This window comes from Panicum virgatum, chromosome 2K (genome assembly GCF_016808335.1).
Source record: "Panicum virgatum strain AP13 chromosome 2K, P.virgatum_v5, whole genome shotgun sequence".
In the NCBI taxonomy this organism is placed as follows: domain Eukaryota; kingdom Viridiplantae; phylum Streptophyta; class Magnoliopsida; order Poales; family Poaceae; genus Panicum; species Panicum virgatum.
In genome coordinates this window covers 16,088,874-16,111,022 of record NC_053137.1, presented here as the reverse complement: position 1 = coordinate 16,111,022, position 22,149 = coordinate 16,088,874, and the positions used below count along the sequence as shown (strand labels likewise).

The 22,149-nt window shown below is 39.3% G+C and overlaps 2 protein-coding genes across 3 annotated transcripts; both read left to right on the top strand.

Moving 5' to 3' along the window:
- The first annotated feature begins 427 nt into the window (after positions 1–427).
- On the top strand, positions 428–1,896 carry LOC120695944 (nucleolar protein dao-5-like). The gene is made up of 2 exons (XM_039979140.1): positions 428–1,134; positions 1,511–1,896. Exons 1-2 carry the CDS (start codon positions 428–430, stop codon positions 1,788–1,790), a joined length of 987 nt encoding a protein of 328 aa, XP_039835074.1. The 3' UTR covers positions 1,791–1,896.
- Positions 1,897–5,934: 4,038 nt separating this feature from the next.
- On the top strand, positions 5,935–19,983 carry LOC120668914 (endoplasmic reticulum metallopeptidase 1-like). Of its 2 annotated transcripts, none has more exons than XM_039948722.1 (21): positions 5,935–6,192; positions 6,283–6,368; positions 7,792–7,893; positions 8,732–8,838; positions 8,917–9,017; positions 9,513–9,600; positions 10,318–10,406; positions 11,080–11,219; positions 11,300–11,459; positions 11,638–11,773; positions 12,426–12,522; positions 13,152–13,230; positions 14,104–14,163; positions 14,836–14,954; positions 15,903–16,042; positions 16,698–16,919; positions 17,937–18,097; positions 18,259–18,416; positions 18,541–18,623; positions 18,708–18,793; positions 19,578–19,983. In XM_039948722.1, exons 1-21 carry the CDS (start codon positions 5,950–5,952, stop codon positions 19,719–19,721), a joined length of 2,601 nt encoding a protein of 866 aa, XP_039804656.1. In that variant the 5' UTR covers positions 5,935–5,949; the 3' UTR covers positions 19,722–19,983. The 2 variants fall into 2 exon arrangements, with proteins under 2 accessions (XP_039804656.1, XP_039804664.1); XM_039948730.1 differs by having other exon boundaries at positions 5,950–6,192; positions 15,918–16,042.
- The last annotated feature ends 2,166 nt before the right edge of the window (positions 19,984–22,149 follow it).

Below are 22,149 nucleotides of genomic sequence, written 5' to 3'. Positions count from 1 at the left end.
AACATGAAGTCTGAAAGAACATGACGATTCTTTCTGTATATCTACAACAATGCCAAGTGAAATATAGCTACAAATCATTGAGAGATTTCACAAGTTTTCTCATACACAACATAGAACAAAATAATATACATGACAGGCTTAGTAAATTTTCGAAGAACCCAGATATTGTTTGTGTTTTGTTGTAAAAATTACTGTTTTCTTTTAATAGAATTCTTTGGGCTGCTTATTCAACTGTGTGTGTAGGAGTAAATAACAGAACAGTCAGACATCATTCGAGTGAGATGCTGCAGTTACAGTTTGAAGCTCGCAGTGTGTTAAGATTTACAATTAATAATCATATCAGCAGGAGACTTGAGTTGATGTTTGTTTCATTTCACAGGAATAGTCACCAAAGACAGGTATCGAGAATTTCTCTTGTCACCACACAATGGTCCATCAGAAGGAAGACGACCAAAATAGTGGACAAGTGAGCACCAATCCTTCTGTTACCCCTGCCGAAACCGATAAGCAAACACCCGCAGACAAGCCCGGCAAGAAGTCAAGATCCTCATCTTCTGCTTCATCAGAAGACATAGATGACGATGATTTCTTTCAGATAGATAGTCCAATACTAGGCAGCACATTGTCGTTTGGTCAAAACCCAGTGATCACAGATATCAGGCAACAGAGCAGTTCATCTTCAAATCATGCCCCCACTGACCCAAAGCAGTCACCATCGGTGCAGGCCATGTCTAGGGCGCCAGATGTGTGTCCAGACCCTAAAAGAATCCCATCGTCCATCTTCGCAAGGTCAAAATCGACGTCGCCAACTGACTGGAGCGTGACATCAAATGAATCTCTGTTTAGCATCAATGTTGGGAACGCGAGCTTTTCAAAGGACCACTTCTTCTTGTATGGCAAGTCAGGTGAACTGAGCAACCCCAATGACCCGTTGGCGCCACTGCCGCCATTGCCAAGGCCGAGCACCAGCTCTAGCCCCATGAGAAGTGAGACGGCGAAGATGACCGTACAGGCCAGTGCAAAACTGAAGCCTGCTGCCAGGGAAGGGGACCAAGATGGGGATGGCAATACTGATTATATCCATAGCCTGTCACACCGTTCCGATGCTAGCACCACAAGCTTCGCATTCCCAATGTATGATCTCTCAGCGTTCTATTCCCTTACAAGATTTACCATACAAGTTTTCAATGTTTGGTCAACCCATCATAGATATAGTGTTTAAACTGAAACAGTTAATAACTGAATACTAAAGTACCTAGTGTCTTTTAGTACTTCCTTTTTATTTTCAGTTTTTGTTAGAGCATAGACAACCAATCTACCTAATACTCAAGGAAGTATCTGCAAAGTAATGTTAACATTGCTAATCAATTAATTACTTGCAAATTAATTACTTCCTTTTATTTTCAGTTTTTATTTTCAGTTTTCTTTGGTGAAAGATGCAACCAATGATTTCAAAACCAAAGGTGTTAAGTATTTATTCCTAATAATTAATTGCTTGCAATTTCCTCAGATTGGCTAGTGACGAGAAAAACAGTGGATCCGTGAAAGATGACCCTCCTGAGCTTGCGTGGCAAAGCACATCACATTCACAGTCGTCCCAACAGGCAGAGCCTCTTGCTGAGCAAGAAGCTCCGAAAGTTCAAGCCGAGGCACGGGAAGCTGATCAACAAGACCCGGAACCAGCCCCGGAACCAGCACCGGCACCGGCGTCGGCGGCAGAACCAACACCACAACCACCAGCCCCGGCAAAATGGTTTCCTTGCTGCTCTTGCTGTCCATTCTGTTGCTGAGGGATCCAATTCCCCTGTCCATGAGCTTTTGTTGAGTTTCTGAAGTAGAAGAAGGCCCAATGTCGGCAATAGGGTTAAAGTAGTAACTGGGTTGATTTTGATCAGCGAAATTTAGTGGAAGGAACAAAAATCAACCAGTTATTATTTACTTGCTCTGAGTTGTGCAGATTACACCAATAGATGTACACTTTTCTTTTGTTAAATTATGACGGTAGCTACTAGCAAAGTAGTGAGAGGCTTTGAGGGGCAGTCAAGATGCTTGGCTTGTAGCACCAAGTACCCTGGTTTTCCCCCTTGAAAGGAAAGACCAAAAGTTATTGAATAATTGGATTGATAAAGAATAAAGAAAAAATAAATCCAAGCAAATAGAACACCACCCAGTACAGAGAAAAAAAACAAAGAGATAATCTGTGGTTACCAGTGATGAATCTAGAATTTCTGATTAGGGTGGTGCAATAAAAAATATTTCTAAATATATTAGTGAATGAGTCAATCTAATCTTATAAAGATGTAATTCCTCACTTTTTACGTTCTCAAATCAATTATCAATTACTATAGACAAGAAAGTAAATATTAGTTATTTTGTCTACTATTAATAAATAAAATTAAATATAAAAAGTCAAGGGGTAAAATTTTTTGGGCCGAATCTTAGGGTGGGCTGGGCCCCGCCCCCCTAGATCCGTCCCTAGCGACTACATAATGAAAAGCTATTGAAACATCAAAGCATTCCCAAGCCCTAACGATCACACCCCTGACCTGATAGCTTAGGATCTTTTAGCAAAAGCATGCATTGAACTCAAAGTTTTAAATAAACCATTCAATTAATAAATTGTCAACTTTAAGTTGAACAGTTTGTTTAAAACTTTAACTTTGAGTTCAATCCATGGAGAGACTTGGTCATAATGCACCGAGAAGGAAACCTCACATGAAAAAAAAACTACTCTTTACTCTGTCAATGACACCATCACATAATCATGAAATTCTTTCTTCATCGTAAGGAGGAGCCGCATTCTGGAAAAACTTGGTTTGGTATTACAATTTAGGTGAAAAAGATGGTTTACTCAAAATGTCAAAGGTTTTATTAAAATAAAGATACTACATGTTGGGGATGTGATACTACGTAATAACCATCCGAAAATCCATGGTCGAACTTAATTTGGAACCAAAGAGACGAAATGACAAATAGTGGATACATGCTGCCATCGATCCAAGCCCGTTCATTTTGTTGTTTGTCAATTCCACATGTTGCAAAAAACAAATACCAAGTTTGATCTTAAAATTTTATATAGCCATGTAAAATATTACTCCCAGTTATCCTAAAACTTCATCGGTTTGGTATTTCATGGAATATGTGATTTAATTTCTACCAAACCCATTTTCTTTGGTTTAGGGGAGGCTAGAGTCGGGCTAAAACAAAACAAAGACACTAAAAAAAATAATACAATTAACATTTGGGTTCAGTATTTGGGGGGAAGTTATATGGTCTAGTTTATCAAGTATTGACCCTGCTATCGGATAAAGTCGTCATCCACATGTCACAAACCAATTAAATGGTTCGTTTTACTTTGGGGGTGTATTTGGTTGACTCCATAGCATGTGGCTGATGTTCCAAATGAGTGGCAGGTTTCTTAAATAATATTTTATTTTGAAACAAAATTAAACCCCGATGTAGATACTTTCGTGTAATAAACCAGGATACACACCCTCCTCTCTCGAAAGGATCTGTAGATTTTTTTTGACAAAATAGCCAATTTCATCCCTCAAGTTTCTTCCAAGGATCAAAATTATCCTCAAACTATCAAATAGATTAATTTAGTCCTAAAACTTTTCATTAGACTCAATTTAATCTCTAAGGGCACCCGCAATGGGAGGTAAGAAGGGGTAAGAAGGAATAAAAAAAATACCTTGCTACTAGTAAGAAGCATTGTGGGAGTAGGTAGTAATAACTACAAGGTAATAGTCCTACTACCGGGCAAGAGTGAATAAAAAAAGTGAGGTGCATGCGGCAGGCTACTTCTCTCTCGTCTCCATACAATCACTGTTTTGCATGTTGTAGGGCCCATCTTATTTCTGGATCACCATTGCGCCAACTGCAGATCACTCCTTCTACCTATTTCTTGGGCCCACGCTCTTGCCGTGCAGGGCTACGTGGCATGCCAAGTCATGCCAGAGTGTATGTAAAGCTCTGGTTGTGTTACCAAGTCCAATAGCAGTATTAACTCAAGTGGTACACTAACTCATAATTCACTAAACAATAGCTAGAATAAGTTACTGATGATCTTGTGCCAATGAATAAAAGGTTTGCATTCTTATTTATCTGTGCATTCTCATTGTTTGCTGAACCATATTTTCTAATGCGAGGAAAAAAATAGAGCTAAAGGAGTATACTTATATTTATTGACTCCAGGGATGAAAATGAGCTTAAATAGAAAGTTTGAGGATGAAATTGGTCAATTTGATAGTTATAAGGGATGGATTTGAACCTGAGATAAAAAATTGAAGGATCAAATTAGCTATCTTGCCGTATCTTTTGACACCTGGAAATTGTGTTTCAGACGCGGCCTGAACTGAATGAAACCGCTAGACTTCCGTTCCGAGGATTTTCCACCCAAACAGCGACCCGCGTCCAAACTGGCCGGCGCATCCATCTGGTACGGGACCCTTCCCCGGGTCAAGGATTTCCGGCCCGCTCTGACCTCCCGGCGTCCGCCACCCCCCGGTCCGCCATCGCATCAACTCTGGAACCACCTCCACCCCCCGTCCAGCTCCGCCTCCCCCAAACCAAGTCAAATCAAATCTTCCCATTCGCCGCCAGGGTTTCATTTCCCGACCGGTCGGACCTAACCGCCGGCGTTCGGTTCCGGTTTACCGGACCGGTTTGACCGATTACTGGTAGAAACCGGTCAAATTCAAATTTGAATTCAAAAAACTCAGTTCAACCGGTTCGTACCGGTATACCGACCGGTTAGACCGGTTTACCGGCCGGTTTGCATTCAAATCCAAATTTAAAATCGCATGTGTAACCGGTATACCGGTCGGTTAGACCGGTTTACCGAGTGGGTCTTAATGGGCCGTCTCATTTTTTTCCTTTTCTTTTTTGTTTTAACTTTAAATGTCCGAAAAGTATGTTAAACGAACGCATTTTTGAGAAAATTTGACACCATTAGATTCGTCGCAACTTGAAGTATTTTTAAGATTTTTTTAGGAGTTTTTCATTTTTTTTAAATTCAAATTTAAATTTTGAATTTGGACCGATTTCATACCGGACCAAACCGGAACCGGGCGGTTTGGTGGACCTTCGCCGCGGTGGGTCACGAGGGTCCCCGCCTCCCACCGCACCCAGCCCCGCCCAGGGAAAAACTTACCGGCGGTAAGTGATTTACCGGTCCTTACCGGTAACGGTAAGTTACCGAAAACCGCCGGTTTACCGGATTTACCGATCGGTAAACCAATTCAAATTTGAAATCATCGAATTTCGGATTTTTCGACCGAATTCCGTTGTAATTTCGGTGGAATTCGCTGCGTATGGACCGAAAAATGTTGACCACGATAGAAAATAACAAAGATGTGTTACCTACATACATGGGTACTCATTCGTCATCTCTGTGATCTTGCTCTGGGGGATATTCCTGATAGTACATGTGAGGAAATCCATATGGGAGGTATCCTTGATAGTACATATGAGGATATCCATATAGAGGACGCGGAGGGACAGCCATCGGATGTGGTTGTGGTGGCCACACAAAGGTGGGTGCCGACGGGTAGCTGTAGCCTGTAGGTGGAACTGACAGAGGTAGAGCTACCATCCTCACCGTCGTACGGGTCTGTTTTTTTACACAACATATGAGGTTAGATTTCAAAAAATATTAGTCCAAAATGCTCATAAAAATGTCTAGTTTTTTATCAGATTTTTACCCTATTTTATATAAATTTTTTTGAAATTTTCAAATTTGAAACCGGTAAATACGAAATATCACCGAAATCCGTTTCTCGGACACTACCGGTAACGGTAAATTTTCCGGTAAACCGGATTTACCGGTCGAAATTTTTTTCCTTGGCCCCGCCACGCCCCTCCCCGCCCCGCCCGTCCGAATCCTCGCTCGCGAGTCGCGACGACAGCGGCGGCGCCGCCGAGGCTGACCGCCCCGCCCGCCCCCCGATGGCCGCCCCCCGCGCGCCGCCGCGCCGGCGGCCCGCGCCCGCGGCCGCGGGCGCGGGGGACTCGGCGCGCGTGCTGCTCGCGCTCGCGGCGCTCTACGGCGCCCTCGCGCTCCTCGCCTACCGCGTCATCCACATGCGCCACGTCGCGCCGCTGGGCGCCGACGCGCCGCCGGGGGACTTCGCCGAGGGCCGCGTGCTCCGCCACCTCCACCGCCTCGCCGTCGACATCCCCGGCCGCCAGGTCCGCCCGCCCCTCCCGCTCCCTCTCGCTCGTGTTGACGTGACGGGTGCTGATTTGCTCTACCTCTGTTTGCTGCTGCTGCTGCTGCAGGAGGGGAGCCCGGGGCTGGAGGCCGCCGCGCAGTACATCAATGGGGAGCTCGAGGGCCTCGCCGCGCGTGCGGGCCCGGAGTACAGGTGAATCTCCCCCCTCGCCTCGCCCCTCACCCACGTCCTTTCCGCCTTTTTGTCGATTTGGACCCTCCAATGCTTCCTCTGCTCTGCGGTTCCAGCGACAGTGATGGTTTCTGCTGCTCTCGGGTGCTGGGTTGTGGTCCTGCCCGAGGGGTGCTCGCTGGATTGCTTCTCCTAGTATCGCATTAAATCGGGATCTATTAAAGTTGGAATGCGACAACTATCAGTTTGCATGCTCTGCGAGCCGCTAGAATTAATGTGGTATCTGCTATCTGGACTTCTCAACTGATTCGTCTTTAGGATAAAAGGACAGAAAGTGTGGTCCAAGCAGAACAGATGGAGTAGGGCCAGATCCATGGTAGCTTGAAATTAACATTTGAAGCCCCTGGATTGGCCAATATTATTATCAAGGCCACACCCTTCTATCTGATTAGCACCAGCAGTTCACTGGACTAGGTTTTTGCAGTGGTTTTGTAATTTGGTTGAAATTGCGGAAATCCAAACTACTAGTGATCCAAATGATGTCCAAGGCACCTTCTGCCCTTGTTGGAATGTTACTTTTGAGTTTATTTTTCTTTTGTTTATTACATCTTGCATTGAAGTGAGTGTGTATGTTGGCTGAATTTAGGTATGCCGGAGTAAGTGTCCTGGTCTATGTCAAACGAATTAACAGCAGAATTTTGTCCTTAAACCTGTGGGGTTCGATCATGCCAGCAAAATTTTGTTGTCTTTTTCTTTGTTGTAATCCTAGCTTGGCTCAGCTCATAGTTATTGGCTTAGCTTAGAATAAGGAGGGATCGATCCTAGCCAGGTTGAGCACGTCGTTTTTGTTGGAGCCAGATGCATGCTGTGTTCATGCAGTGCACTCCCGTTTATTTTGTGGTAGTGGAGGTACTCGACTTGATCTCGATTGTGGGATGGCGCGGTCCAGTAGGAGATCGTGACGAGTGCAGCGTCGTAGCACTGAGAGCGCTCAATCCTTTGTATAAATCTAAACAGTCAGAAAAAGTCGCAAGCTGTTAGTGGCGCCAATCCCTCTGTGTTCGCGTGCGTGCGTGTGTTCCTGTGCTCGTGGTGTGCAGTTACACGGGGTCTTCATCAACTCTGACGAAGGCTCGCCGGCGGTGCTGACATTTGCAAATTTGGAAATGTCTACCATTATCTCTTTCTTGAGGTTTTCTCTACCCAGACCATAGGTCATCCTGATCTGCAGGAGTTTCCATGCATACACAACAGATCTAATTTTTGGTTTTCATGCAGATGCAGTAGTTTCTGATGTACATGTTTTGCTATTCTGTACTAAGAACCACTGAGAAATTAACTAAATTCTGGTGCAGTATTTAGAAATCTGATAGGACAACTTTTATGCAGTTTGTGTTCTACTTGTAATCTGTTATTGACTTCACCTTTTTGTTTCCCATTGCAGAATAGAGGTCGAGGAAACGCTTGTTAGTGGATCTTTCAGCATGATGTTTCTACGTCATAGAGTAACACTCGGCTACAGGAATCATAAGAATATTGTCATGAGGTACGTTCATGGTTTTGCTCTCCTATATTACCACATTCTTTTTTGTGTGAATGTAATTGGGTGGCTGTGAATTTTATTAAACGCAAGAAACTATTAAAAGGTTAAAACTAACTTAGTTCAATATTCTTCCCACAAAAACATTAACTCCCATGCATGTTCATTCATATCCCTATTACAATTTATCTAAAGTGTGCATTTGTAAGCATACCTCCTTTAATGTTTTTATGATAGAACTTTATGTTAATTTTGGATGTAATGTTATGTCTTGCCTCTACAATCTTCTTCAAATATATTGAGTAAAACTGGAAACTGCGTTTATTCTGGTTCACTAAGATCATTTCAAAAGAAGCAGTGGATACAGTTTTCAATTGCTTATAGCATACAGTAGGAGTGTAACCTGCTATCTAGATGCATAATAAGTACTAGCCATTCATCTGTTGAGCCACCCCGGCAATTACTGACAACTGTCAATCAAACCTGGTGAAGGATGAGCCAGTTACTAAGCTGGAACATTGACCAGCCTAATTTAAATCACATTACCTTACCTCTGGGTGAAGGGTTTGAACTATGAAGCACCCTGAATATGCCCAAAGCTCCCTCCCGTTCCAACAACTAAACTTTCACTCTCACTTCACCACTAAATGCTAACATGGTTTGTTTCGTTGTTTTCCCATGGCCTGTATGGCTGAACTCATAATCTAATTTAGTTTAGAATCCATTACTAGCAAAGGGTCACTTTAACTATGATTGGGGTTCTAATATGGGTAATAGTTTCTCTAGCTTGTATATTCTTTTTGAAGAGTCAAATTATTTTCTAAGATATAACAATTAATTACAGGATTTCATCAAATGTTTCAGAAGATGGTGATCCATCCTTGTTGGTGAATGGACATTTTGACAGTCCACTCGGATCTCCTGGTGCGGCAGACTGTGGTTCCTGTGTTGGTAAGTACAAATGTCTGTCTTCTAAACATAGACGTTGTTCTTACAATGCAGACTTCTTATGGAATATTTCTTTTCCAGCATCTATGCTTGAACTATCACGACTCATCATTGACTCTGGGTGGGTACCTCCTCGACCGGTGATTTTCCTTTTCAATGGTGCAGAAGAACTTTTTCTTTTGGTATGTTACTGTCAGTTGTCACCTAATTGCTCGACCACTTGGCCTCACATGTATATAGAATGCATAAATGAAAATAGTAATTGTTGTGGTGGGAGTAATTTCCGATAATGGAAATGCTGTTTAATTGGCTGTGCTTCAGTTCAGTCTCAGCCATGTTCCAAGGGCTGGATAGCTTCAATCTTCTCATCTGAGTGGAGATACCTTCATTTATCTTGGTGGAAAAGAATTGTATGGTTGTATCTTGTTGCCGAAGAATTGTAGGGTTGGCCAACCTAGTAATAGTCTAATCCTACAAATAGTCTATCTGTCACAGAAAAGAAACATGACAGTCCTCCAAATATTTTTTCTTCTTATGAAAAAAATTGATAAAAATGGGGATTTATGAAGCAGCATCTAAAAGAAATGGTAAAAATTGTGTTGATTCAGTTGATTTGTTCGTGTAATAAACCCAGTGAAGCAACTCACCTGCTCCCATGTTCGATGATGTTTAACCAGGGCTCACATGGTTTTATTAAGGCACATGCATGGAACAGCTCAATCGGTGCTTTCATTAATATTGAAGCTTCTGGAAGTGGGGGTACAGGTATTATTTTCCTAGTTAGTAATGTTTTCATATTGGTTTTCAGGAAATTATCACGATGAGTGTACGGTTCACTAGTATATTGGTAACTTCTAACATATCCTAAGTTTCATTTGATATTTTAATTTTGTAGATCTGAAGCTTTTGTGTGCTATTTTGTCTTCCTGTAACTACTATTCAATATTTGCATGTGTTGCTTATTGGTTGGTTAAGTTTTGCTGTGTGTCTAGATATTTTAGTTCTGCATCCAATGGAACTGCTGCTGCAAGCCTATAAAGTTTTTTCTCCCTATGTAAAAGGACCATCAGATGGATTTCTCAAACAGTTGAGTCTGTTAATTTGAATTGACAGGTTCATAATGTTAAAACTCTTGTATTGATGTTAAGACATTTGATCGTTAATGTGCATTATCCTAGATATGAGAAACCTTTTATTATGTTAATTGTTAAGTTAGCAACTGAGTACTGTTTGTCTGTTGCTTGAGGAGAGTATGAATTGGCTCTGTTTTATGGATTCGTTTTTGTTTTGTTATTTATTATTATAAACTGATTCTTGCATTGTTGGATAAAACGCAAAACTATGAATGGCTTTTGTTTTTGTTAACACTAACAACCATAACACATGGACATGTTGGCATGTTAAAGTTAAATTTTTTTGTTTGATTACTATGCTGCTTTTAGACGTGAATCTTATCCTACCAATTTACCTTTTTGTTACCAGATTTAGTTTGCCAATCTGGACCTGGATCGTGGCCTTCTCGTGTTTATGCTCAGTCTGCAAAGTATCCTATGGCCAATAGCGTCGCTCAGGTTCTTGCTTCTTAACTAGTTACCTTGCATCATTTCTTATGTAGGTTGTGCAAAAGGGTTCATATACTTTTTTTTGGGGGTTTGAAATTGCTTCATTTCATGTGCTTTCGTAAGGCTATTTACATGCTTGTTTTAGCTCCTGTGTTTTAGCCTACAACCTGTCAGCCAAGCCAGCTTATTTTGAGGTTTACGAGTATGTCGATTGCTCGCAATATTCACTTTGTTTGAATATTGCTAGATGTTGCTTGGCAGTGAGAATATCAGTTGCCAGTGAAGGAGGGAGATTTGAAATTCTCATTTCCATGTGCCTTTTTTAAAAATCCTTCATTCTGTAGGCCCCAAGCCTAAAATATTAAGAAATATTGGTAAAAGAACATCCAAATCAACAAGTAAAAGAGAAGTGGTCGCATGCAGAAAATCAATTTCCCCAATTAGGCGATTGTTTGCAACTCAATGGTTTATATCTCTTATGGATCTAAATAAGCTATGCACTGTTGAACCTAATAGTGAGCTGTTAAGCACTTCATGAATACTCTGTTATGATTGTTAGATGCTGGATTCATCCTTTGGTTTGTTCTTCGATACATGTTGCAACCACTCAATCTTTTAACCTCTACTGCTGTATAATCCAGCTGATATATATTGACTGAATCATTGTACTTCCTATATACAGGATATGTTCGGAATAATTCCAGGTGATACAGATTATAGGATATTTGCTGAAGACATTACCAACATTCCAGGACTTGATATTATCTTTGTTCTGGGTGGTTATTTCTATCATACCTCATATGATACATTGGAGAATCTATTGTATGTACTATTATCCTAATTAGAATCTCTAATATTTCATGTGAAATAATATAATTGTAGAATTATCCCTTCTGTACCAGTCCTGGAAGTATTCAAGCACGTGGTGAAAATTTATTCCACCTAGTCAAGGCATTCACAAATTCTATGTCGTTAAAAGATAATGAGACATCAAATAAAGCTGCTAAGGATGGAATTGAGGATTCACGAGCTGTCTTTTTTGATTATTTGACTTGGTTCATGGTAAGTTAATCCTGTGTTCTTCCAAATTTGAGGATAACACCATTTGGATGTGAACATGTTTTCTTTTCCACTAAATATGTCATGTATTTCTGCCATTGCTTGTGAACTATGATTAAATTTATTATTATTTTTCATTCCTACTTACAGTTTTTTTTTAAATTTTCATTCCTGCTTACAGGTTTTTTATTCTCGTGATGTCTCTCTGATTCTTCACAGTCTACCAATAACCATTTTTTTTCTTGCACCACTGTTCCTGAAGTTCCCAAACATTACCTTGATGGCATGGTCTATATCTCTTTTAGATTTAATAAGAGGTAAAGTGACTGAAATGTACATTGAAGTAATATCATGCTAGCTCTTTTACCTTTTGCATATGAGGGCAGAGGTTATTTAAGGAAAGGAGTATGGGAGGTATCTGGACATAACATATAAAATTGTTCAAGCATACCTGTTTGCATGTGTACTGCCCCTATCTTATAAAGTTTATATAAAGTTTGATTTAAACTCTAGGAAAATCAACTAAGAGAAATGTCAAACAATTAATTGACAATTTGACATAAATTTTTGAAGTCTAATTTTTCGAACTTCAATTTTTTTTCTCCTCTCTAGTTTAAAGTTTCCATGTAATGCATTTACATCTTCACAATTAGGGCCTCAGCGCACATATAATTGTAGATTTACACTTGGTATTTTCTAAGGCTAAATAGTTGAATGCTATTTCGATAAAAGCTGAACTTTCCTTAGTGGTCTGAAGCTAATCTTTTCTGTATTTATGCCTATACATTTTTTTTAGCTTCATAGATGATATCATATTAATTTGGATTATAGATAAACTTTTTGCAGTTTTTGTGAAGTTTTATGAGAAGTGCCCAGTCGCAAAACTGATTAGATACTAGCTTTATGTATTTACTTAATTCTATAGAATAACTGTGCTGGCGAGCTATAATGTCTCACATATGGTTGCAGGAATGTTACTCCATGCATTTGGTGTCATCCTTGCAATATTTATCCCTGCTGGGGCTGCGGCATTAAGATTGTTGTTCACAAAAAATGCAATGAATTGGTAATTGTCTATCTTTTTAAAAGTTTTGGTGTCCATTGGTGATTCATTGTGCTTCTAGAATGTGAAAGTTGTATCGACGGTTTGATTTGCATCCACCCACTACTCAATTGTGACAGTGTTGCTTCTAGATTTGTGCATCCACCCACTCTTATTTGTCGTTCCTACCCATTTTTGTGGATATTTTCATTTCCTTCCATAACAGGTTTTCTGTTGGGTACTTTAGTATTGATTTTTTTATCTACTGCAGTTATTGTCGCACTGTGGTCTTGTGCCTTTAAGGTGCTTTCTCACTTACATACTAGAATGTGCAATGAACCTATGTATTAATGTGAAATTTGCCACAGTACCCTGAGCTTTGCTGGCATTTACCACTAAATTTTTGCAATTTAGCTAGGTCATTATAAAATTGAGGTTCTTTGCCACAGGGCATAGGTGTTACAGTGTTGATGGATGGACTATTTTGCCCTTCAGGTTTCGCAGTCATGGCATGCTCAGACATTTTATGCTAATTTTGAGTCCTGAAAGAGACAAAGCCATGCTGCCTTACTGTTTTAATGATGTATTTCCATAAAAGTTGCAAATGCCATAGATAGCAATTTTGTTCTTATATGTTCATTGCATGGATGCAGGTTTGCTCACCCTTATTTGGCATTCTTAATGTTCGTCCCTGCTTCACTGGTTGGTCTATTGCTGCCAAGGAGTATATGGGTATTTCCTTAGTTATAACATGTAGTTTGTGCTATCCTTTCACAGTTTCCTTTTTTTTATCTGCTTGTAGATCATTTCGTTTTTATGAAAACGAATACAAATAAAAGATATGATCATCCTTATTTATTGTATTGTATTGGTTGTTGATGTATGAATACTTTCGTGATCATCTGTGCCTGCAGATTGAACCAAATAGTTGGACACTGCTTTATAGACTAGAGTATGCTACTTTATGTGCTCAACAATAAGAAAACACATATAAATGATCGTAGTGACTTGTGGAGAACATGATTGTAGCATGGCGGTAAAGCCCTCCAGTTGTAAGGCTACTCACCTGGGCTCGAGCTCTGGTTCTCACAGAAAAAAAGGCCCTTTGCCATGTGTTCCCCAAAAATATGGGTTAAGACTTAAGACCTGGCCTGTGGCAATGGTGTATGGGTAGAAACAGGCTTTCTGGTGCCTTTTCTTGACCTTTCAAGCGATGCCTTCATGATGTCTCTCCCCCTGGCATGAACCAATCTTCGCGCAGCCGTGCACACATATTTGATCATGATTGGAAATATTACAGGCCACATATTTTGAAATCAAGTACTAGTTACCTGGACTACTTCATATGCAGAACGTTTAGGGTGACCATAGTTTGGAATGGTCAATTGGCCATATATCCTTGCGTGGCAGAATTTTTATGGTATCAAATCATTTGCAAATAGAAGGTTTTTGCCAGCATTCTGAAATCTGCATAGTCTGTCTTATGAATAGAATATATATGTTTTCTAGTTCCTTGCATGTAGCTAGCATCTGCTGGTGGTGAAAGTGCACTGTAATGAATATAGATTATGCTTTTTCTAATGGATTTTTGTTTTAAAATTCTAGGGGCTATCGGAGCAAACACACTTTTGGGGATCTTTTGGGTTGTATTCTGTAATAACTATGGTATGGTTCTGAACATCTCTAAAGATCGTTTACCTTGACACATCGCAGCTGTACTACTATTAATAATAACCTTACATAGCTTCTTAAACTTTGGTTATTGATATCTCCACTGGTGTTGACATTGAACATGTGAATTGTAGATTCATCTTGAAAAGTACTACCATAACATTTCAATCTTACTAGTTTTTATTTACAGATATATTACAATAGAAAGTACTGATCTAAGCAGATCAAAGATTACTGGTTATTAAGATCTAGAATCAAAACATGATTTCAGTTACATAACATATGACGTGGACTTTTTGTCAGACTTTATTTTGGGAGATTTTCTTTTCTCGTTCATTTTTAACAGGGTGATGAAAGGGGCAGTGGAAGTAATGACTGATAAGGCTCTTCGTAATAGTAGGGATTGTTGCTTCCTGTATATGGTGATTTTGTTTCATGTGTACGCATTACTGACTGGCCATCTTGAAAAAATAGGGACAAATACTACATGTACATAGATGTGAACATTCATGATGCATAATAAGAGTACAGACAATACTTTTTTTAAGAAAAAATAATTGGTGGTACAAAAGCTCTGTTCTATTTTAATTTTAATGCCTTATTTTGAACCAATTAGTTTCAATGTTCCTACATGTTTCATGCTTAGTCTAATTCATTTTTTTGCAGGCCTACACGCTAGCTGGGCTGAGCGGAGGTTTTCTAACATTTTTCATTTCCATGTCAATGCTTCTTGGGCGATTTATCTCTAGCATCATTAAGAGGCAGTGGAACCAACAATCACCAAAGTGTGCAATCTCTGTTGTACTTATTGATCTCATTTGATTATTTTCCACGTTTACAATGTGATCTATCATACAAATTTTTTTATTTGCTCAACACAAATTATTAATTTCGTTTTGTCATCATGCCAGCGCTATGATATTCCAAAAACAGTCACTTAGTATCACTGGCATATGCACTGTTTGACATTAAGTGCCTTCAACAAACACTTATCATGAATTACTATACGACCAGTTCGATGAAAAAGACAATTTTGCACAGAAGCACCTTTTGGTTCTCTTTTTGCTATCAATTACCAAATGCACAAAAGCGAATTCATGACACCTGTGATAAGAAAAACAGAATATGAAATTTTCACCAGCGAAACGTAATCCAGGAGTGCACAAGTGATGCCTATTCGAACTTTAAGCATGAATAGATTTTTTAAGTTTCAGATCAGCACATACTACAACGTAACTGTAAGATGTATATGGGATGTTTTGTGTAAGAAAAAAGTACGTGAAATACTGAGATTATGATGGCATGGTTTAGAAAATGATGATGGTATTATTGGCCTCGCTGGTTCCCTATTTCTTTGAACAACCTTTGCACCAACCAGAGGCCTCTTTGACTTATTTTATTTGTGACAAAATTTGATCTAGTAGAGAACTTCCATTGAGTGAATTATAGCATTCACTACACATTTTATTTTATTTTTGTCCTTTTGTTTGTTCTTGATCAAACAAAAACTATTTCATACTTTTATATGTTTTTTCTTGTGAATTTGAACCCCTGTTTTGCGGGTCCAAGAGTTTACTTGAAAATTTCAATCTTCGTGATATTGTCCTACACACGTAGTTTCTCTAACAAAACTTCTCCATGCTGAAGATGCATGGAAATTCAGACAAATAATATGTTTGCTCACATCCAACCGTCATAATATGTTTGCTTCGAGATCTGTTTTTTTAATTCAGACAAATAATGTGCAGGTTGTTGGTTGTATATGTGGTGCCTATGATCCCATGTCTCCTTTATTGTATTTACTATGGTGGATTCCTTATTCAGTTTCTGATTGAAAAAATGGGCATGATGGGATCTCTTCCAAAACCATATGGTTAGTATACTGCCTCCAATTTCAGTTCAGAGTTTGTTGAAGTATTTGTGGCATTAAAACATTTGGTGTGAATAGTTGAATATCATATTTGCAATAAGTCAATTTTGGTCCTAGACACCCTGATTTTGTTTTGTTTGGTTATACACACCTGAAATGTTGTTCGCCTGCATTGCTTCCTAGTTTTGTGGGATGTGGGTTCTTTATTGGAAGGCACTCTGCATATTAAAATATGATTTCTTCATCTTCCATTTTTCTCCATGATGAGTTGCATTTGGAAGATAAATTCATGTGGAATGTACTATAAAATAACTTGAGAATAATAAAGATAGGAGCATACTACTTAACGGGCTCCACCTACTGACTTGGGTGAGATAGACCTTTCACAGACATGCTATATAATAGTATGGATTATTTAATAATTCTCTAACAAATAGTGCTTTAGTACAAACACCATAATTGAAGTTGTCATGTAGTGAAACATTAGCTAGATAGTCAGCTTACCTACTGATTTAGTTGAGTACTGGAGTATAAGCATATGAATAGAATGTTCTTCATATGCTTTGCTCCATGGAGTAATCTTATGTTCAGGACAATTTGTTAACTGATCTCCATTCGCCATTAATAGCTATGAATTAACTATTTGGCCTTCTTGCAGGATTTTTTGTGCCTGATATTATTGTTGGAGCCGCAGTTGGACTGGTGGTTGGTTGGTGTTTTGGTCCTCTAGCACCTATTGCTACTCGTTGGTTATCCCAGACCTCAATTCTCCAGGGTCTGTTGCAAATTACGGTGGTTGCTTTGGCTATCTCATCCCAACTATTTCCTTACAGCACTGGAGCACCAAAAAGAGTTGTTCTTCAACACACTTATGTTACAGGTTCGCTCTTCCTTGAGTCATGGAAAAAAAATGATGCATTCTCAATTGGTATGGTACAAGTCTTAAGAACTGAGGGATTGTTTGATTTGAGACCCAATGCCAGGGTGTTTAGATCTACCATGGCACCATGTACTGCCAAAAGTCCAACTTTGTGTATGACATGTAGGTGCCATGTGCTGGCAATTGTTTTAGCCTCAAAATATACCCAACATGATTTTTTTTAAATTTAATTCCAAGGAAAGCAATTGTTCAAATTTATTGTAAATTTGATGCATGGTTTAGGAGAAAATGTCATCTGAAGCACACACATCTGGAAGATTCAAAGGTTAATGCACCCAATCAGGTTTTGTCACCCCACTGAGGGCCCTCCTGTTGGCTTCCAATTTTTTTTTTGGCTGACATTCTTGGTGCCCTTAATTTTAACCTGGTTTTGGCACAAAGAACACACAGTAGGGGCAATGTTGGTTAGTCTTACTGGTACCCAACCCAACAATAGCCAAATGCTATATATTACTAATTTTTTTGGTAGCGCTAGCATTGGCATTACACCAATCATGCCCAGAGACTAACTTAGTTTTATTGTTTACAAAACTGCAATGGATTTTAAGTATTTATTTGATCCTCTACTCACTTTTTATTGAGCTGTTCTGGCTCCACCTCCAACTGAAACTAAGTTATTGTTTACAGTGGAGGAAGTCTAATTTTCTCGCCCTTGGAAAATAGACAGTACAGGCCTACAGGGTTTCTGTATTTATGGAATTTCTGTAATAATTTTTAGTGCATCAGTTAGTAATTATAAAAGTTAAAACCACCCTTTTCTGCAAAACATGTGTCCTTTTCTGGACCTGTCCAGATATTGATATTTGTAGATTATTGCTTTTTAGCACTGGCATTTTGTCCAAAGTTATTACCAATGTTCTGAGCAACAAAATTTATACTTATCTACATTGTGAGATGAGAAATAAAATTTATCTAATGCATATCCCTGGCCTTTCCAAAACATCATTCCATTTTCAGATGCTAATGAGGTTGTGGATTCAAACTATGGTTTCTCTGTGGTTGATGCTAACTCGTTGGAGTTCCTTTTCAACAATGCACCTGAGGCAGCCAAATGGTTGAAGGATAACTCAGAGTTGTCCTTTGAAGAAAAGTATCGTTCTGATAGAAGCTCCTGGGTGGTGAGTAATCATGATTGTACAGTTGGATAGCCTTAACATTGAGTCATCAGAATTGTCGCAAGTGCCTCTAGTTTTTTCAACACATATTGTGCCTTTATTGAATGCATCTTGAAGGAAATACACCAAGCAACATTCAGCAATATTGTTGTTTCATTTTGCAGGCTCTGTATCCTGTCCCCTTCTTGTTCTCTGGAAGTTTAAAGTTTCAGGCGCAAACTGATGAAATTAGAAAGCACTACCACAATTTTCCCCAGCTACATGTTCAGAAGACCTGGAGTAACAATGGGCAGCGAAGGGTGCATCTCAATCTCTCACTGGGGTAAGAATTATATTGGTTTTACTACAATCGATTGAAAAGAGAAGAGTACAATTTGCTAAATCTGTTAACCATTTTTTTTCATATGCATATGCATATTCATTTTACATTGTTTTATCTATTTCAGTTCATTATCAGAGATATGGACCGCTGTGCTCAATGTTACTGGGCCACTATCAAATTGGTCCTTTGCTGATAACATGCTCCCAGGTGGTTGCATTATTTTCTGCCATTTACTTGTGTTTGCTTCCATTAGACTTGCAGGATAATAACTAATTCTCTTGTCCTCACTAGCTCCTCAAACTGTAAGTGGCGGACCACCATCATATATTTGTCGACTCAGTGGAAAGAGCAATGTGGATTGGTCATTCTGGTTGGAGGTAATGATATATACCCCATAATCAAACCCATGGGAATCACTGCCAGGGTTTTTGATTGGTCCTTAAATGGCATTAGTTCTTATTTTTAAATTATAGCAAACTGAGACAATAAGGCCAAGGGACTAATATAGTATACCAAAGAACACAGCTGAATATTATTTATTCCATTTGTTTCACTATACCTGCCTAACTGCCTTAAAGCATGTTTTGAGGTATAAATTCAAACTCATGATATTCTTGTCGCATAACCATAGGTATAGTTCTAATATTTGACAGATGTGCTCTTAAATTCTCACACCATGTATTGTCACACCTCCAACTTGACCTGCTGCTGTGGACACTAACTCATGCCAGCTTGGGTGTGGTTTTGAATGAGATGTTTTCTGAAACACTAAACCATGAAGTTGGGGTTATACCTTCTGTTCCACACACTAAGTAGGGGTTTCCTTTAATTTTCTCCGTTGGGTGAGCTTTTCTTATTAACTATGTCCTTAGACATATGATTTTAGGACAAGATATCTAGTTCAAAAATGAACTAGTTTTCTTGTCTTAAATGTCATATATTTAAGATCAGATGGAGTATTTGGGTTTCCTTTGCTAATTTCTATGATATGCTGATGTTCAAGTAGAGGTTACTTTCTCCATCTTTCAGTTCACTCTGTTGGAGCTCCTTTTCTTGTTAGCCATTATAATATTTGTTTAGCTGGAAATTTGAAACATCTTTTGTCTGAATAATGAATAATATTTGTTTTGCTGGAAATTTGAAACATCTCTCTGATGACAGGCCAACTCTTCGGAAAGTCTGAGAATTGATGTAGCAGTACTTGACCAGTATCTTGTTGATAGCACAAAGAAGCTGAAGAGCCTGTTCCCAAGTTGGGCAGATTTGACAGCCTTCACCACATTTTTCTCAACATATTATCTATGATATCCTGTATTTGATTGAGCAAATGTAAATCTCTTTAGAGGAAAAAAAATGGAAATATAGTGCTATGTTTTGGGGGTATGTGGTTTTCTTACCGCTAGCCGGTCCCATGCTTGAGGCTGGCGTGTTTGTAACATCTTTGTAACTTTACCGTGCTGTAGTGGTCGCTCCCAAGGTTGTGAAATTCTTCGATTGCATAACAGATAATGCCCTTATCACTCGAGTGTATCAATGCAATACAGATAGCTTAGTATGGTAGGCAAAATACTACTGTGCATACAAACTCGATCTCTCTAAGCCCAATGGTCCCTTAAGGAATGTCAATATGACATCTAGCTCCTGTTGAAGGATAGGCAAGAGGGAGCCTTTTTCTGCCATGTGTGCTCGTGCTAATGCTACGGGTGCATTTTAGAAGTACAAACAACACATGATTTATAGTCCAAAATGAGAAATTTATGTTTCACATAAAGAAGATGTAATATAGAGTTATTATGTTGATTACACTATCACATCCATAGAGCAAAATCAAATTTAAAATTTTAAAACCAGTAATTTTCTTATAATTTAAAATTTTCTCATAGAGCAAGATTCACACAGGTCGGAAGATGAATCAAATAAAATATAGACTTAGAATACTCATCTTTTATTAAACCAAAACCCATACATGTCAAAGGATTTAGCACTGCTTATTACTCATTTCCTGATCATGGAGCTGAAGGGAGCAGAAGCGATGCTGCAATGCAACCTTCCCCATCTGAAGCAGCGGCGCCAGTGGCACGCAGTGGCAAGTTCCCCATGAAAGCAGCGGCAGCAGTAGCTCGTAGCGGCAAGTCAAGCACGCGGCGGTGCGCGGCTGGGCCTTTGTGGCCGCGCGGCTGGGCCTTTGTGGCCGCAATGTTGCTTTGTTCTTCTAGGAACAGCGAGCCACTGGCATGTGTTGATCCAGGTACATGAGAATCCTAACAGCAACAGGCAAAATAGAAAGTTTCATAACAAAATACTGTAAGCAAAGTAAAGTCGCCAATCCTGTAGCCACATATATGGCCTAACCTTTTTTTTTCTTTGCTCTTCCTTCTAATTACTCGTATAAATAACCAAAAAAAATAAGTACTCATAGTATGGTTGGTGTGTTAGCTAGCTACCAAAAAAAAGTACTCTCATAACCAAAAAAATAAGTTCTCTAACATTGCAACTTGTTGGCTAGTTAGTCCAAATTTTTGCTTGTGTCTACCTCAAGTGTAATTCCAAACTTTTCTTTGTAGAACATAATTTGCAATGCGAGTTTTAGGCTGACTGACATAGGTAAATGCAATATCATCACATAGCATGTAATGTGGCTTACATATACTATAGTTGGGGTGTAGGAAGTATGCATATAAAAACAGAATGATATAACAGGTAAAGGATGAGGGAGGTAAAATCTTACACCGTTTTTTTAGTAAGAGAGAAACTTGCACGGTTGGAGCTGCTAAATATTGCTCCTTGTCTCGAGCCACACACAACGGCGGAGCCCCGGGGGGCTAGCAGGGGGCCAGGGGTCTTGGCCCCCCTAACTTCAGTAAATTTGTTAGACCCTCCCACGTAGTGCAAACATGCAGTCAAAGTGTAAAAAATGCATAAGTTTAGAGAGAAAGATAGCTAGCTACCCAGTAGATCCAGAGCCTTTAAAGTCAGTAATTAATTTTGTCAATTTGTATGAGATTGATGATCTAAAGAAGCAATTAATTGCACCGGAAACACAAGAAGATCGGTTTATTGAGGAATTGACTGTTAACTGGCTATAACTTATCTGCGTTTAGCATATATTGTTTGTAGGATGTCTACATGCGGACGACCAAACCCGTGGTACGAGTGCACTAGCGCAGCTATTTATTGATTATTCTCTCGTTTTTAATCTTAATCTTAATCTCTATAGGTTATTAGGTTTTACTCCTATTATGAGATTTTTATTATCTAAATCCTTAGTAAAGGGTCAAAATAAGGGTTTCTTCCAAAGTAAAACTAAGGAATTTAGCATACACTCTTCTTTTTATCAATAAGATCATCCACAAAATTAAGTAAACCACTTATAAAGCTAGCCGTGGACTTACAGTGCTTCGGTAGATCGAACATCCTATACCCGTTGATGGCAGATATCTTCATCATGATGATGTCTTCTTATGATAAGAGTGAGAATGCATATTAATGTCGATGCCTTGCGTAGGTCTTGATGAATCCGGCCCAGGTAGGGTTGGCCGAGGCCCAATAAATTAAGGTTGCTCGAATCCTAATAGTTCTTAGGCACATCCACTCACGGAAAGGCCCAATCTCCCTAAAAGACTAGTCCAATAGAGGAAGGGTGGCTCACACTTTTAAGGTGGTTTTCTCCTCTCAAGCTAAGCAAGGTGAGATTATTCAGAGGCTCACATAGTTGCCGCCCGACTACAACTGG

Coding starts and splice junctions, on each gene's coding strand:
- LOC120695944 (XM_039979140.1), top strand. CDS start 428: ATGGTCCATCAGAAGGAAGACGACCAAAATAGTGGACAAGTGAGCACC. Junction 1,135..1,510: donor ACAAGCTTCGCATTCCCAAT/GTATGATCTCTC, acceptor CAATTTCCTCAG/ATTGGCTAGTGACGAGAAAA.
- LOC120668914 (XM_039948722.1), top strand. CDS start 5,950: ATGGCCGCCCCCCGCGCGCCGCCGCGCCGGCGGCCCGCGCCCGCGGCC. Junction 9,601..10,317: donor TTCTGGAAGTGGGGGTACAG/GTATTATTTTCC, acceptor TTTTGTTACCAG/ATTTAGTTTGCCAATCTGGA. Junction 13,231..14,103: donor TGCTGCCAAGGAGTATATGG/GTATTTCCTTAG, acceptor TTAAAATTCTAG/GGGCTATCGGAGCAAACACA.